Genomic DNA, 18,863 nt, shown 5'->3' with positions numbered 1-18,863 from the left:
CAAGTTCAAAACCATAGAATTCAAATGGAATGGCGTTATTAGATTTCAGGCAAGTGTAAGAGAGACGGAACGCATGCTAAATGGACTAGAACCAAAAGGTACTAAGTCAGTGGTGACATTAGTTACCATTCTAATCTGCATGGAAGTCATTTCTAGTGTCTTCTTTATTCTATTTTCAAAACCAACACATTTCAGATTAAAAACCCAGACATTTCAGTTTCAAACCAAGGGATTGTAGGTTAAAAACCCAGACATTTCAGGTTCAAAACCCTAGCATTTCAGGTTAAAAACCCAGACATTTCATGTTCAAACCAAGACATTGCGGGTTAAAAACCCAGACATTTCAGGGTCTAAACAAGGCATTGCAGGTTATAAACCGAGATATTTCAGGTTGAAATTCAAGGCATTGCAGGTTCAAAACCGAGGTATTGCAAGTTTAAAACCTAGACATTTCAGGTTCAAAACCAAGGCATTGCAGGTTCCAACCCCTCCACAAGCTTCACAGTACAGTCTACAATAAATTACAGCTAATTACGGAAACACAAAGAATTTTTAGTACTACATATTTAGTTATCCATCGGTATTATGGAAATATTTATCAATATTGATGTGAGTTCTTTAGTTCCTCTTTCCTTTCGTACTCAGTATGGAACTCTACCAATCTTCGCTGTAAGCAGGCAGCACTTATACACCATACAAAAGGTTGGTTTTACTCCTTTGTTAATATCTAATTGAATAAAACAACATTGTATTTTATTGTTTATTAACTGATGTGTACCCGGCATTGCTCTGGGTTATGAATTGTTTGGAGAAAAGTTTTGAGGTTATGAATTCTAGTCTACCTGAAAACTGGGCATATTTTTAAGGAGTAAATAATATTATTATTTAGAATTGAAATGTTTACCTTTTATAAGTTTTTATTTCACTTGATCGTGTTACGTCTTGTCCGACTTCCACCATTCTCTACTGTATATGTACTACATTGTTACTTTTTTGTTGTTTGTTTTTGGGGTGTTATGCCGTGTTGCGCTAACTCCTTCTTTAGCCGACGTTTCGGACAGCGTTGCAGTGTCCATCATCAGGGCAGATCCGAAGATGTGTAATTGTTGGTTGTCGAGTTTGTGCTTATTTACTTGGAAGCGATACCGTGCCGCCAGCTTCAATCCACTACGAGCTTGTAGGTATTACAGTACAAGGGAACTGCAATTTAAGTGAAAGCACAGTATTTACGTTAGCCTGGGGCCCATCCAAGTGCGAAATGCCAACGGAAGTGGCGACATCTTGTGGCAAATTTTAGACATGTTATTTGCGTTTAGCTTTGTAGTCAATTACCGGATACCAAGAGCTGTTGAGCTTAGCTCCGTCGTCTCTATTGATATTAAATGGATTTTTGTAGATTTCAATTGCCTCCATAATCAGGCGTGATCTATAAGTTTTGGGTCTTCCCAGGACCTCGGGAGCAAATCCAAAGTAATGGCCGGTTTCAATTAAGTGTTCGGCGATTGCCGATTTATCAGGGTGGCCAAGTTTACAAGCACGAAAATGTTCTGCTATCCTTTTGGAAATCGTCCGCTCTGTCTGGCCTATATAAACCTTGTCACAACCAGAGTAGCTGAGTTTGTACACTCCATCTACATCTACATTGTTACTATTAAAAAAACTACATTATATGTATCAACTTTTATTCGACTACATATCTCATTCCAGTGCAGAGAGATGGTGCGTTAAGTCTACCCCGGGCGTCCCCGACTTCTTTTACCATTTAAACCACTCTCTAAACACACCTGACACTAATAAGAACAATCTTTGAAATTTTCAGTGAAATCGGTCCAGTAGTTTTTAAGTCTATAGGGGACAAACAAAGAAACATTAATTTATATATATAGAGTATATTTAAAAAACAATCGCAGATGTCATATTATTATAATTCCAGTCAAAATTAAATTCAGTCTGAATGTACAGAAAATTTATAATCACCAGTCATTACATTTTATAATATAATATTATATTAGAAATCACATCATAATATTATTTGGAATAAGGCAATGATTATGTATATAATTCAGAAAAGCTTTTAAAATATTTTACTGCATGTATAGGGCCATCATAGTATAGCAATGATTGATAAAAATAATAGGAGTGACTATAATAGGAATGATTAAATAATATTCTTGAAAACTGGCTTTACAAAAAGAAAGAAGAGGCCGTAGAAGTAGAAACTTTTACACCGTAAAAGAGGTGTCTGGACGGAACTTCTCAAATAGACTTCCATACAAATGCCGTTATGTCGTTGACATTTTGGAAGAAATTTTTGATTGAATTAATTCATTTATTTATCTAGCCCAGAGGTTCCCAAACTTTTTTGCCCCGTAGACCACTTGGCAAATATATTTTTTTCCGTAGACCCCCTGCCTGCCGAATATTGAATTTTCATAAAACTATTAACGTCCCATGTGATAATCATTTATTTTTTTAGTAAAAATATTCCCTTCCCTTGCCTGCCCAACAACCAGGTGGCGGTATAGTTGCTCTGTCTTTACATTGTGCAGACAGGGGTACCCTTGTGAGGTATTACACCAAATGAAAATGAAGCAGGATAAGCAACGGGAATTTCTTTCTGTAGCTAGCCATACAGAATTGCCCTTAAAAGTTCTTTGTCAGTGCTTATTCCGGTCAGTTCTTCTTATCACATGATATCCGATTCTTCAACGTTGCTTTTCAATAGTCAAAATGTCCTCAAACTTAGTTTTGAAGTCTGTGTGAAGTGCATTTAAATGTTGAACGTCATTATTACCCTGGACATTTTTCAAAAACAAGTTGGGGAACTAGGAAAATTCGCGGCTTCCAATGTGCAATTTTTTGCTTGAATATATTAATTCTGACGAGAAAAGGAACGTGTATACCTCAATTAACAACTTTAAGAAATATAAAAATACAAATATCAAATAAGTAATTTCTCAGTCTATTATATGTGTTGAGTCTATTGTGTCATTTACGGAACTCCTAAATATTGAGTTGAGGTAAATGGGGGTCCGCTCGTATGTACCCCCATTTGAATCTCGTGGACCCCCAAATTTTTTTCTCGCCGACATAGACCCACAGCATGCCGATATCGACCCCTGGGGGTCTATATAGACCACTTAGGGAACCTCTGATCTAGCCTTAACCATCGTTTCTACCCGAAGCGTAATCGAAAGTTTGCAAACCTTCAAAAAGTAGATTTTGTGATATAAAAGTAAGTTTTCTCCAGACATGGCAATATTCACTGGTCTCCTCACTCCCCTGATCTGAGCTTATACGACTTCTCTTTCTGGGGTATCCCAAGTCCCTAGTATATGTTGACAAGACTGCCTTGAAGATCTCAAAACAAAAATCCAGCGGGAAATCGTTCAGATTCCACGTCAGATATTAAGTGATGCTACTCAAAGTTTTCAGGACTGGCCTACAATCATGCATAAATGTAAATGGTCAACATCGATCTTGAAAACATAAACTGCCAACAAAAAATTTACTACTTACACTATGTTTCGTCACTAAATCAAAATTTTTTTTAAACAAAACTGACCGGGTACATCTGATGAAAACCGTGCGATTCCCACGACGGACTCTGTACCTATCATGACACAGGCCTCATAAAGCTCTGTCCGAGAATTAAAATTAATAGGTTTATTGTATGATAATTATCTGTCGAGGAGATTAGGGTCCTTAGCAAAAGCATAATGATAAAAATTTTGTACGCAATAACGGTTATCAACCCTTCTGAACACAACCGCAGATCGCTGACGAACAAACAACAATTCATGTCAAATAAGACCCTTCGTAGACAGAGATTATCACAAGCTACGTAACTGTGACGCAGCCACAAGTAGCCTACTGATATGCTACTCTTTAAAGATTGTTTCTTAATACTGTGAACTTGATTATTTTTTCAAGTGCAGCCGTGGAATTAATATGAAGTCAAGTGACTAGTGACGAAGACAATAATATTGTTCTTCTTTATATTTACAAGCATAAAAAACTATCTAAAAGAAGATTTTGGGTTCACCCATGCAACAAAATAAATGTTAATTATAAGGCATTCATCACCGCCAAGGAACTACATGAAAATGATGTCAAATTGACTTTTCTTTCCAATCTCAATACACGCCTACTCCGCTAAATCCTTTCACATAAAATAAATAAAAACATGGATATACATGGACGTCATTTCTGTCAAACCAATAGTAATGTCATGCAAATGCAACTAATGTGGAGTGCTACCAGCACTGTTAGTAGCGTACAACTGATGTCAAACCCGTAGTTGACGCTTAGCATCATGCACAAAACAAAAAACACTCATAAAAGTTGCTTGTAAGTATCTCCATTTACGAATGGCCGAAATCTGCTTAATTAAGTCGACGTGAAATCTTGGAAACATTGCCAAATAACTGATATTACCGATAAAACCTTTATCAATATACTTGTGCTAGGGGCCTAGATATATGATAAAGCATACCTAATAACCTAACGCGTATCCAATTCTGGCGGAAACTTTGAATCAATTTCGTGAAATATTGTTTTGACTTTTGGGATCGTCAGGACAAATGATGTGTTGGATACTCCGAGGCAATTTGAAACGATCGTTCAAGCAAGACGAGGAAGATTTTTTGACTTTTAGCTATTGGATGTGAGAACCTTAACCCCTTGAGCAATAGAGAAATTTTGGGAGATATTTCTCCCGGACATCAAACACCTGTAGTCATTTTGAGAGACATTTCTCCCAGGATTTAAAACACCCATAGTCTTTTCGGGAGATATTTCTCCCAAGCGTCAAAACAACGGTAGTCTTTTTGGGAGATATTTCTCCCAGCCTGATTATTACGGTAAAATATATGATTTAAACAGTGTTATGAAGAGAGAATATCACGCTTTTAATTTGCATATAAAAGTTTACCATAGACGCTCATGCATAATTTTAAATAATTCTAAGAAATGGTAGAAAGATAGGACAGTTTTGGACCCGATAGGTGGTGTTCTCGGCTGTTGTCGAGATCTAAACATTTTTCAAAGAAAATTTAATTTTTTTCAGATATCTCATCCACATACACATGACCATAAATTTTAACTTTCGGCTTTAAAAAATGTATTTGTAATACTGCGTATATATTTGCGAACCGAAATGCGAGCTGAGCGTTGAATTAAAGGTGCGAAACGCCGCTTGCTGTTGCTTCGTTCCTTTCCCATAATTCGAGGCTTGGCTTGCGTTTCAATTCGTAAATGTATGCGAGTCTTTCAAGCTTTCACAAATGGTATTTTGAAATAAGTTAAAAACATCGAATTTATCTGGGATTGAATGTAATGCAATGTGAGAAATATGTTGCAAAATATCAGAGGCTCTCGGTGTTAAAGGATTTTCCAATTTGGTGGTAGGTTGGTTGGTTGGTTGTAAGATTCTAGAGCCAGCCTGTCTTGGGCTGCCTCTTGATGGTCTTGACGTCGTCTATCCTGATCTGGGGGCGGAGCGGGGTGGGTGAGGGCGGCGGTGAGGGCAGCAGCTGCTCCGTGCTGGACGAGGAGCCCAGGCGCCCACCTGCGATGGCCGCGTCGTCCGGAGGTGACGAGGGAGCCGACACTACCACCTGAAATGTATTCCGGTGGGTTACACACTCAAAGTTATTCAAAACAATCTTTTAAAAAAGAAAGGGCAGATACTGCGATGCAAGGCGATGACTCGAGAGAGTCTGGCTGGAGAAAAGGTCGAAAAGTCTCCCTCAATCAGTCTCTCAGTAGGACCTAGTTATACCTCAACCCATAAACCCGGGCACCTCTGCTAAGTCACCAAACGAGGCGAACCACTTGGGGTGACCAATAAATGTTGGTTATCCAATAAATGGTTCCCAGATTGTGTTATGTATGACACCATGTTTGTTTTTTCAGCAACACATAGAAGTATAAATATGTAGTTAGTTTGCCACTTGAATTCAAGTTCTCGAATGTGCATAGGGATTTCAATAATTTGTTGATGTTTTACGTACTTTATTTATTTTATTAAAAATCCTGTAATTGTATTATGGGACACACAAAAACATATAGATTTTTTCATCCACCCATTGATGTATTATACTAGATTAGCCCTGTCAGGTTAAATTAATTTTAAAAATAACGCCACGTAGCGTACGTCTCAAATATGGAGATGAACTTAACAACCCAACTCTGTTTAAACTCCTTGTACAAGCGTTCAAACTCGTAAGCGAAACCACGGAGAATTTGTTGTCAGAGGAGTTGTAATATGGACATAATTCAAATTTAAATATTTGGAACTCGGTTATTTTTGTGATTGAAAAAATGAACTTGCCCAGCATAGCTGAGAAGCAAAATAGACCAACAAAAGGTAAAACGCAATGCACAGTGCCCATTTCGCATTGCGACACAATGCGTGGGCCTTTTCATAAATGTGCATGTGAACCAAACCAAAATTGTGTTGGGGTTATTTTTAAATGAATATGCCGTGTCTAGTCTAATTTAGTCTATGCATCCACCGCATTTAGGAAGTACTTTGCTCTCCCACAGATGAGTTCATAAATAAATTGGTGTGGTTCGTTCGCCGTACAGAAGATTATGATGACGTTCTATGAGCGTTAGACTCTGTCACAAAAAATCCAAACCCTAGCCAAAGACATGGCACCTGCATATATTCAGTACCCCATTGCAAACCTAGAGCTGTAGTTAGAGGCGCTACTGCATACTAATATCTCGTCGAAACTTGTTCCACTATTAGGACGCGATAAGCAGATTGGATTTGGTAGTTTTAGAGAGTTGGAGGTCAGTTGGTGCAATCCAATTAAAATTTGACTTAGGTGTTAGCAGTTTTGACTCCAATCCCTGGAGAGGAAGGTTCAACCTTCAGTCAAACCAAAAAAAAAGACTTTTTAAAGACATTTTAAAAGTGAACAGCAGTTAAGAGCCAGTCCGTATGGAGGAAGGTACAATCCTCAGTCAAAAAAAATAAAAAAAATAATAATAATAATAATAATAATCTGTAAAAGTAAAAAAAGTCTTTTTACAGGTTGATTTTTTATTACATTTAACTGTTTTATTATTTTTTATAATTTCATTTTATATCATTTATTTTCGAAAATAAAATGCATATCTTAATTTTATATATAATTCTTAAATCATATAAATGTGATCATTTCATTGTAATACCTATGCAAAGGCTTTGCCTTGTATTTTAATTTTTATTAAAACTGTTACATATATATCGAACATGTTTCAAAGGTTTTAAATAAAAAAAAATGACAGTTAAAAGCTAAACTGTTAATTAATGAGTTGTTTGGTTTACCTGCAATGCCGCAGCTGGGGAAGAGGGACGCGGTGACAGGGGAGGTGGTGGGGGGGATGCCACCCTCTCCACCACACTGGGGGTGGCCGGTGCAGGGGTCACCTCTACTGTTGGCACCACCTACAGAAAACACACACCTTACATGTCACCCTCTGAATACACTTTGTGAAGTTCACACTTGTTTGTGAACATCACAAATTCACAAACAAGTGACTTCTTTAACTATCCCGTAGCCAAGTGGGGGAGTAGGTAGTACCCAAAATTATTATCCTCCTTATATTAGCTTAAATATTTGACATATAATTTTAGTATTTTACGAATTTCTGCGCAAATACATACAATACATTGATAATTGACTAAATAATTAGGATTTTTATAGTTTAAAAGACCACAAGACAGAAAAATGCATGGGGTCATCGGAAGACCCACTTGGTTACAGACGTTTTGTTTAGCATCTTGGCCTGTCAAGAGTTAAAAAACTAAATTATACTAACGTATACACTACTTTCGTAGGTGCATATGTAAGTACTTGTCAGTTATGTTATACCATTCTCTGGGTTTTATAAAAATGTATCTGAAACACCATGACAGTAAGCCGTTCTTACGTTCTGAAAGCTATTTTTTTTACTATTATTTTTTTCTGGTCAGCAGGCCACCCCCGAAAGTGCTTGCGGGCCGCCCCAAAAAGCTTCGCGGGCTGCAGGTTCCCCACCCCTCTTGAAACGTTCATTATGTTTGCGTCTCAATAGAAAGTATTCTTGGTTAGGTTAGGTTTACCCACAGCTTTAGCTATTAACAGAGTGAAATTCGAACGTCAGTGGATTTCACGACAAATCAGTTCCAATTTTGAAAATGGCACAATTAAAATAATTCTCTGTTATAATATTATATGTATTATGTGTGTAGATACTTTATCACTTGTCTGAATAATTCATACAATCAGTTCCAATTTTGAAATTGAAGTCTGAATTCTTCACACAATCAGTTCAATTTAAAAAATGACACTTAAATTCAAAGCAAATTTGAATTAATTGAATCAGATTTCACGCAGGACTAACTAAAACAGCACGGATAACAAAATTTATATGTTTGATAGGTAGGTACTTTATAACTTGTATGAATTTGAATAAAGTTTCAATTCTGAAAATTAAACTTAAATTCAAAACAAATTCGAGAACATTGAACATTCATTGAACCAGAGACAACACGGACAGACAGACCTACAACCGATATTAATATTTTTCCCTTATACTAACCAATTTAAATAATATGATGCAAAAGACCCAAGAAAAACTTTGCATAAGCATGCAAAGTTTTTCAAGCGAAAGGCAGTAGCGGCGTTAGGGTAGGGCGCGGTTGGGCGACCGCCCAGGGCGCCGGATTTAAAGGGGCGCCACAGGCGCCCGGCGCGCCCCTTTATATCCCTCGTTCTTTGAACGAGGCCTACTTAACTACTTACTCGTAAATTCCCTAAATATAAGGAAAAAATTGTTATGGTTGCAACGCTAGAATCTAGAATGGAACCTTCGATTGCACCGCATGCGGTTCATTTTACCGGGAATTCCCAACCAATTGGCAACCATAGAGAAAAACAATAAAAAACATTATCCATCTCTTTTTAATATTTCATTTTTATTCAAAAAGAGTTGGCGGCGTTGGCGCTTCAAAATAATACAATATCAATGGAAATTAGCCTTCCTTATTGTTAAATTTTATTTGGAACATTATAATTAGTTAAAATGAATAAAAGTTTTACCTCCATTCATGTTAAATAATGATCCTAGCCATCCTAGCCAAAAGGCTAAGAAGGGATAACAGATAGTCGGAAAGCCGAGCTTATACTAAGCTTTTGAAAGTGTTCTGGCTGCAGCTATTCATGTTTTAAAAAGCTGTATTTGGAAAGGTGCTTTTTTCCAAAGTTATAAGTTTAGGCATCAAGAAAGCTTAGCTTTTGATCGAGCTCGGGAATGAATGCTTTCCATTTTAGTGGAGGTGTTAAAGTTTATTGTAAATTCGCTTCAATTAATTACGTTATAGTGACTTCTTCTGTGAAAAAACATGCCCATGTTGTGAAAAAAATTACCATTCCGATGATTTGAGGGAAAAAAATAAAGTTCTCTTTAATAATCTTTAAAAAATCATAATTTTCTCGCGAGTTCTGCCAATAAACCATTTCCTTGTTCCGAATGAAATGTTTTTCATCTCTAAAATAAAATACATTGAGAAAATTATTAGAGGTAATTGGGGCAGAAATCATTCCCATGTTCTGAGTGCAATGAATCATTTTCTATTAAATCATCTCAATTTAATCATTTTCGGGCTAGCTCTGTAAAGAAACTATTTCCATGTTCTGAGTGCAAAGCAAAATTTCTCTATGATCATGAGTTGGTAAACGCTGTACTATACTACACACTCTCTACTACTATATTTTTCTCTCTCTGCTATATATCGATCTCTATAACATTTGCTTGTATGTTTATACGTTTGGGGCGGGGAAATCTTTGGAACTAATTATACTATATTGATGAAATTTTGATACGGAAATAATATAAATCCCGAGGAAATAAATAGATTATGTACCTACTTTCAATGCGGGAAAAATCTCATTCCCACGGGAAAAAGTGGATGATCGTGACTTTTTCTTTCAAGTCTAAGCACTATTGCGAAACACAAGCTAGTAAATAAAACATTTCACAAATATTCTGCTGCCATGTCAATGTTACTAGATTTTTTGATCTTCCTTCCCGTGTTTAACGCTATCCCAAATGTAATGCGTTTTTGGTAGTCCTCGCTGGATAGCGTTGTAATGAAATTTTATTGTAATCAATTTATTTTTAGAAATGTTTCGACTTACAGAGATTTAATTTGTTGCAGATTTTATTGATTACTACTTACCTGATTGGTAAAAAAAATGTCTGAACACGTTGATCTTATCAAAAGAAAACCATCTGGGTCAAAATATAGAAAACGGAAAGCAGAAAAAGAAAAGGAATTTCAAAAAACAAAAAAGTTTATGAATATAGATAAATATATCACAACAAAAAATCAAGACCTGAATGTGGCATCTACATCTGGAATACAAACGAATTCATCGGTAGTGGAGCCTCTGTCTACAAGTCAGATCAGATAGCTGCTGAAGAGATTGTGAAGGAAGTTTCCCGAAGTGAGGGAACAAGTTGTGCTACAATTACAGATGCTGCTCAGGATGACTCCATTGGTGATGTACAACAAATACAAATGCTAGATGACGTTAGTACTGTTGTCCCGAATATAGCGGATCCAGCCACTTGGCCACTCATTCGAAATAGCAAATTAATTGATCATATAATAACAAGTGGCCCAGTGCAAACTCACATTGAAAATTATCGGAAGAACGATACAGGGCGACATTTCTCTAATTCTCATTTCATAAAAAAACTAGCGAACAATGAAACAATTCAGCGTCGTTAGTTAATATACTCCGTTTCTAAGGATCGAATTTATTGTTTTTGTTGCAAGCTATTTGATAGTAGCTCAACGTCGAGTTTAGTATCTGAAGGATATAACAACTGGAAACACTTGTCTGAAATGTTAAAAAATCATGAGAATAGCACTTCACACAACAAGTTTTACCTTTCATGGGTTGATACTGAACTACGATTAAAAACAGGAAAAACAATAGATTGCCAAGAGCAACATTTGATTAGAAAGGAAACTACCAGATGGAATAATGTTTTGTCTAGATTGATGCATATTACACTTTACTTAGCTGAAAACAATATGGCGTTCAGAGGTACTTCTGACAAACTATATACGCCAAATAACGGAAAGTTCTTGGGCTTAGTATAACTACTAGCCAAATTTGATCCAGTTATGCAGGAGCACTTGCGATTAGCTATGAAGGGTGATGTTTCAGACCACTACTGCGGAAAAGACATTCAAAATGAATTAATAGAGTTGATCGGTGAAAAAATAAAGTCAGAAATCATATCTCGCGCAAAGAAATCAAAATATTATTCTATTATAGCTGACTGTACTCCGGACATTAGTCATGTAGAACAACTTTCACTGACAATACGATTTGTTGATTTATCATCAGATGACGATAAAGTATCAGTAAAAGAGCATTTCATAGAATTTATACCTGTAAATGAGTCGACTGGTGAAAAACTGACTGAAGTTATTATTGATGTTTTAAATAAACACGGACTGGAATTGAACGACTGTAGGGGTCGGGGTTATGACAACGGAGTGAATATGAAAGGGAAAAATATTGGGGTTCAAAGGAGGATTCTGGACATAAATCCCTTAGCTGTTTATGTACCTTGTGGTTGTCATAGCTACAATCTCATACTATGCGATGCCGCTAAGTCATCCGTAAAATCAGTCACTTTGTTTGGGGTACTTCAGAGGTTGTTCACATTGTTTTCAGCTTCTGTTCATCGATGGAAAATTCTAACTGATCATTTGGGATTATATACTATAAAAAAGCTCAGTGACACACGTTGGGAAGCAAGAATAAACAGTGTTAAATCAGTCCGTTATCAAATTAGTGCCATCCATGACGCTTTAATTACTTTGGCTATTGAAACTCAGAAAACTGATGTTCAAGTCTCTCATGAGGCTACTACTCTAGCCGAACAGTTAAAAGATTTCAGCTTCATAGTTTCGTTGGTTGTTTGGTATGACATACGTTTTCAAATTAATGTCGTTAGTAAATCTCTACAATCAACAGATATGGATATCAGTAAATGTACAGAAATGTTGAAAAAATGCTGCACTTTCTTGGAAGAATATAGAAATACTGGCTTTAAAAGCGCCATTTTAACTGCGAAGGGATTGGCTGAAGAACTAGAAATTGAACCTGTGTTTAGAGACACAACAAGAATTCGATTTGTTAAGCGTCAAGCTGGTGAAACTGCCCACGACGAGCCTATAACGTCTCCAGAAAAAAAATTTGAGGTTGAATTTTTCAACTCTCTCTTGGACACTACATTAATTTCAGTTAATGAAAGATTTGAACAGTTAAATGAGTACTCGGAATCTTGGTCTTTTTTGTACAATATAAAACAGATTCCGGAAAAACCCGACCTTGTCAAACTCTGTGGTAATCTCCAATTGAAATTAACTGTAGACTCTAAATCTGATATAGATGGTTGTATGTTGTATGATGAACTCGTAAGCCTGAAATCTTTTTTGCCTAATCAGAATGTGGTTACCCCTGCTTATGTTTTAAATTTTATCAAAGATCGCAACCTACAAGAACTGTATCCAAATGTGTGGATAGTATTGCGTATATTATTGACTATACCTGTAACGGTTGCTAGTGGGGAGAGGAGTTTTTCTAAGCTTAAGCTGATTAAAACCTATCTGCGATCGACAATATCACAATCTAGATTGACAAACTTGGCAACTTTGTCAATCGAAAATGAAATTGCTGAAAATATCGATTTTGATAACCTTATAAAAGAGTTCGCCGATAGAAAGGCTAGAAAAGTGAAGTTTTTTTAAATAAATAGTTTTTTTTTTAATAAACGGTTATTCCATTATACCCATTGCCTTTTTTCATATGGAATTGAATTGCAGTTAGGGGGCGCCGTAAAAATCTCGCCCAGGGCGCTGATAGTACTAAAACCGGCCCTGGCGAAAGGACACCAATGGACAACATGAATGAAAATGCTTATCTAACGAACTAACTAACCATCACGCCTTCTCTCGGCAGGGGTAGGCAGAGAAGACGGACCGCCAAGCAACTCTGTTTAAGGGTAAATGCAGGTAACTCCTTTAATAGAGGACTGAACGCATTTGGCGCTAACAAAAAATTGTCCAAAGAAGCGAAGCTATCAGTCCACAAGCATGGAACTGGCAGAAGAAGGATGAGAGTAGACTAAAATGCTGTAGAAATGAGATCAACCATGTATGATCGTGTGAGAAATGTGGAGATCCGCAAAGAATGATGATTTAGAAGTGCTGATGTAAGCGTAAAGAATACGATTAAGAAAGGGACGCTTAGACGGTTTGGTCATGTAGAAAGAATGAACAACGAGAGGAGTGTAAGGAGAATATATGACGCTAAATGCTTATCAATTGACGTCATGAACACAAAAACAGGATGATTTCCAATGAAAAACACAAATAAGAATGTCGATGAGCGTTAATATAAGAAATACATGATGTCTCGGTGCGTGACCATGAAATTTTATGACATTGAAATATTTTTGTGAATACCACATACCTGCTCGATAATTTTTTTCTGCTCAGATTGGGAGAGCAATTAGGAACAAGGAATACAAATATTTTATTATTTATCTATACATTTTTCTGCTTATTTCTCGTCACGGTCCCTTTGTCGGGCTTTGGAATCAATTTAAGGGTAAACATTTAACATATTGTTGTTCAACCAATGTTAGAGGTAAATTTAAAAAATATATTGTTGTGTAACCAATGTTACAGGTGTTTTACTGTGCAATCGATGTTAGTAGTAATTTTTCAAAGGTTTTATATTTTGCACTCAATGAAGGATACTTTTATTGTACTACTGTGTCAAAGGTTTATTTTTTTAATGTTTCATGTGCAACCCATCGCTAAGGGTAATTTTTAAATGTTTCAGTGTGCAACCAATGTTTTGTTGTGGTGTTAAAGAGGTAAAATTAGGTCGGTAGTACTGACCTAATTATTTAATCTCTTTACCTCTTTCTTTGGATTGGGTGGTGGCGGAGGGAGCGCTCCCTCCGTGGGCTTAATCTCGGGGGCAACAGGCCTGGGCACTCCGGGGGGAGACTGAGTCCTGCTGGGGGACTGGGCCCCGCCGGGAGGGGACTGGGCCCCGCCGGGGGGAGACTGGGGGGCCGCAGCCTTCCTCTTGATGACGCGAGGCGGAGAGTCTCCAGCCTGGCGAGGCACAGCGCCCAGAGGCATTGGCTCATCTGAAATGTATTTTGATTCAAGTGAATTTGAAGCTTGTGATACTGTTCATAATTTTTTTTTTTAACATTTCTTTTTATCAGTAACAAAAACGATAACTATTAACTGGAGGCAAATTATCTCAAACGCTACCCAAACAGTTTTAATGTTGAAAAGAAGAAAAACCCCTATTTTCGACAGAAAAAATAAGATTCGATTGTTTAACCTTTTAACCGCGTTAATTTGCTCCATTTTATCTATACCCGTATGCGGTACATATTTTCAAATATCTATGCACGCAATTAAATGTCAAATTAAAGCATTCTGGCATGATTTATGGGACTATATAGACAGAACAGATTATTCTCCACAATATGATAACAAATCCTCATGTGTCAACACTCTTAGATGTTTATAAAAACAAAAACATAAAATTTCATACAAAGACGCACCGTATCTTTTGAATGTGGTTCCGCCATTCACTCGGCGTGTGTGTACTTAGGCCACTGCGTTGATAGACACAAGTGGGACACCATGAGCACTTATCATTTTTAGTTATGAAAACTTTTTCTAAAACTGAACACTTAAATTTTATGTCACATAATATAATAACAAAATTGGACTAACGCCATCCGTTGATAAAATTGTAAACTATAGCACTCGAAGGCGCAAAGAGGCTCACTTGATTATCGATGTTTTTTAATGAAATACAATTTTATTTTCGAGAAATTCTTGTAGATGTCAGCATCGTGATAGTCCTACGAATGTTCAAGCGAGCGGGAAATAAATTTATGTCGAATGACCGCTGGAATATCGGCATTCAAAGTTTCGGTATAAACTGTTGATACAGCCGCGTATGAGTTCGGACTTTTTGCCGTAACAACAGTTGATACGGCCGCGTGCAAAGAGTTAATGCCATAACTACATATTATTATTAACAAACTTATATATTTATGCTATTGGAAGTTTCGTTAGTTTAGATTTTGTGATACAGAAAATCTGTATTTTTCTTTATTGTTCTCTCATTCCACAATTCTGAAAGGATTAGTGTGAAACTTGGCTATTTTAAAGTGAAATTCTGAAAAGCAGACAAAATTAATTTAATAAATAGATTATAAAGAAAATGTAATGGTAAAAAAAAAATATATATATACAGGATGTATCGGCACGTACCCGACAAACTTTAACCAGCTATTCCTTAGCACATTTGGAGTAAAAAATGTTATGGGCACTTTGCTGTCCGGTAACATTTTTTTTAATAAAAAAATTATTATTCATACTATAAATTCAAACATACGAAAAAAAATATTTTTGAATCGACCCATAATACAAGATATTCCAACAAATCGAATTATACTATTCCCCCAATAAAAACCTCAATGGCACAAAGACAATTTAACTTTCTTGCTCCAAAAATATTCAATAATTTAACGTTAGAAATAAAATCAATAGCCAAATACGACAGTTTCAGGAAAGCGCTCGGGGATTTTTTGATGTGTGATTGTTATAGTGTTAGTAGCCTATTCCAAGTACTCAGATAGAGGTGTATATATTGTTTATATGCGTGAGGATGCGTCATATGGGTGTATGTATACATGTGCTGTTATATGTATATAGGTATGTCTGCTGCTATATACACATGTGTGCTTGCATGCACACATATTAAAAATTATATATATAATTATGTACATTTTTACAATCTAATGCTAATTTACTTCTTTCTCCTTTCTAATTTCTATCTTCTACTTTTTATTACAATTTTTCCAAAATTTTAGCTTCATCTATAGTTACTAATTTCATATGTTTACACTAGATTTCATATTTCATATTTCATACAAATTAATTACACTCAATTGGTCACCATGAAACAGGCAGCCGCCTAGTATGGTGATTCATTATATCTACTTTATGTAAATTTCATAATAATGTAACATGTATTAAATAAATAAAAAAAATATTTTCACCACATGTCACCAATGTTTTATCCTTTGTCAAAGTTTGAAAACCCGTCTGGCAATATTTTGTTCGAGTTTCGTTGAATAATGTACGTACGTACCTACGTTGGCGCGCTTTTACAATCACAACGAAATGGCACGGCACCATTCGTCTCATTTTTAACTATTATTATTTAGTGTGTACGAAAGAGCGAGGACACTTTTTGACACACTTGCTAATAACAGCTGTAGAACACGAGAAACAATGTAAATGACAGTGACGGAGTGTGGATTTTTTATTTATTTTTTGTTTTTAATGGAAAAAAAATGTTACCTGACAGCAAAGCGCCCATAACATTTTTTACTCCAAATGTGCTGGTTAAAGTTTGTCGGGTACTTGCCGATACACCCTGTATAAATGTAAGGAAAAATAATAAAATGATATCTCCAATACTAGAAAATAAGTAGTATTGTTTGACATGTGTTACCTTGCTTGGCATCCGTGGAGCCCATTGAACCCACGGAGAGGGCACCCAGAGACTTCTTGTCCTCTGCCGAGTCCTGCGAGGAGGAGGGGCTCACCACCACTCCGGAGGCTGAAGGACCCTTACCCTGTAAATATCATTTCTATAATGTAGATTATTCTCACAAGCATAATATGTTTGCAGGACTGTTGCATTTTTGTAAACGTATAGAAGTTTATAACAGCTGTAAAACTATGTTTTTTAAGTAGTAGTGTCTGCAATGCAAAAGAATAAAAAAATGAATTGCATTTCTTTTATTATTTCAAGAAATAGACTATACTGCCATCTCATGGCCTCTGTCTGTAAGTTAACTTTGAAGTAATAATATTCTGCCACCATTTTTAATTTTTACTTTGTTGTTATCAATAACATTACATTGTTTGTAATGTCATTGGTTGTTACCAGAGATGTACTTTATTTCAAATAAATCCATTTCAAATGGAAATGCAAAATGCAAAATGGGTAAGTATTTTCCATTTTGCATTTTAAATGCTTTTCTAAAAACCATTTTGCATTTTGCATTTTAAATGCTTTTCTCAATGCATTTTCCATTTTAAATGCTTTTTTGCAACATTCTTCCTACTATCTCCACTCATCTTTTTTTATTAAGCCCCAAATATCAGTCGGTCCTCAACCTCGCTATGAGAGATAATTTACATTTGTCAAGTTGCTCCCTGGTAGGAGCCCTGGCAATTGAGTGATACCATTACAAAAAATACTGATTCAAATACTGAACATGGGGCCATGACGCTGTAATATTAAATTTGTCCCGCACAAATTTTTTGTGGTTCATAATCCGTAGTCGTGGCATTTTTTGATTTACCATCATGTAATATGTTTGTTCTACATTGATGTCCATTATTAAATGACAAAACTGTTTAAAAATTCTATAATTATTTTAATTGTTTGACCTGAGAAACCATTTTGCATTTTCAATGCATTTTGAAAATAGGTATTTTGCATTTTGCATTTGAAATGCTTTTCTAAAAACCATTTTGCATTTTGCATTTTCAAATGGAAAAGTTTTGACCCATTTCCATTTTGCATTTCAAATGGTTTTGGGTACCCATTTTGCACATCTCTGGTTGTTACAGGCCCTTGTGGGTGGTTTATTTATGAGTCCCTCTATGATTCTACTTGCAGAATCTAACATTCTGAACCGCAAAAAGAATTATTATTATCCCGACAAGAGAATAATAATATCTCGGTCGGAGGTTTTGCCTACAAACAATCCAACCTGACATGTCGGGTTCTGCAAGTCGGATCGTGTGTATGGTCTATTATTCCAAAAGCGATTTTTTTGACAGTTGATTTAAGCTGGGATCACACCTGATCTATTTTATGATTTAATTTACGATCTATTTCATAGAATCTTTGAAATAGATCAGTGAAAACAGGCTTTTCTATGGAATAGAATTTAAAAGTTGAATTGACTTCAACTTTTGTTCTATAAATTAACCATAGAGCAGGGGCATTTAACTAAGCTTTGGCCTCGAAACTCATTTGAAACCGCCACGCCCACCTCAAAATTCTTATAGAAAACGAATAATATGGCTAAAAGCTCAGATCTCATTGGTGAGAACAGAAGGATTGGTTTGATCTCTCGCTCTCTACCATAATGACTCGTGTAACAGAAAGAGATGACGGAATTTTGACGTTTGACAGTTTCAAATCATTCAAACAAAATGACAGTGGTTTATTTATACACGCGGGTTGTCATTTTCTGCCGAAATACTATCATTTCCGTCGAAAATATTGCGTGTTAAAGTTGTTCGTGATAAAAATACAATATAAGCCAGTATAGTGTTAGCGAGTTACAAACATATTATATTCAACCTACCTACGTAAGTTCAAGTTTAAAGTGAATTAACAGTTTTAGGTTATTCGTTCGGTTTTTTGAACAATGCTTCATACTTGACATTATGTCTTCCTCCACAACGTATAAATGTTATTTATTATATCGATAAACTTATTCATGTTATTGATTAGTGTTGTCCTGTATTATCTTATTGTTTTGGTGAAATTAAAGATTTTTAAACATATGTAACCATGAGTTCATGAGGCTGAAAAATGTCGGAATTTTTCGTCGTACTGTCGGACAATCATGTTTTGGAAATTTTCTTCAGTGTTTTTGCAAATTTCTTGTCATTTTGGGTTTCTTCTTCTCAGATTAACAAGTTTCATCTTAAGGAAATGCACTGT

The 18,863-nt window shown here is 35.9% G+C and overlaps 1 protein-coding gene across 1 annotated transcript in view; it reads right to left on the bottom strand.

Moving 5' to 3' along the window:
- Positions 1–5,432: 5,432 nt before the first annotated feature.
- LOC149413769 (transient-receptor-potential-like protein) overlaps positions 5,433–18,863 on the bottom strand; it is a 43,444-nt gene continuing 30,013 nt past the window's right edge. The window contains exons 18-21 of the mRNA XM_089644463.1: positions 16,626–16,749; positions 13,991–14,226; positions 7,322–7,441; positions 5,433–5,618 (exon numbers count right to left, since the gene is read on the bottom strand). Of these exons, the coding sequence (XP_089500589.1) occupies positions 5,433–5,618; positions 7,322–7,441; positions 13,991–14,226; positions 16,626–16,749 (666 nt within the window). The remainder of the gene's footprint in view (positions 5,619–7,321; positions 7,442–13,990; positions 14,227–16,625; positions 16,750–18,863) is intronic.

This window comes from Hesperophylax consimilis, chromosome 21, assembly GCF_061612785.1.
Source record: "Hesperophylax consimilis isolate HC1 chromosome 21, BYU_Hcon_1.0, whole genome shotgun sequence".
Taxonomy (NCBI): Eukaryota; Metazoa; Arthropoda; class Insecta; order Trichoptera; family Limnephilidae; genus Hesperophylax; species Hesperophylax consimilis.
Note: the sequence above shows the minus strand (reverse complement) of the source record. Positions and strands in the feature narration are given on the sequence as shown.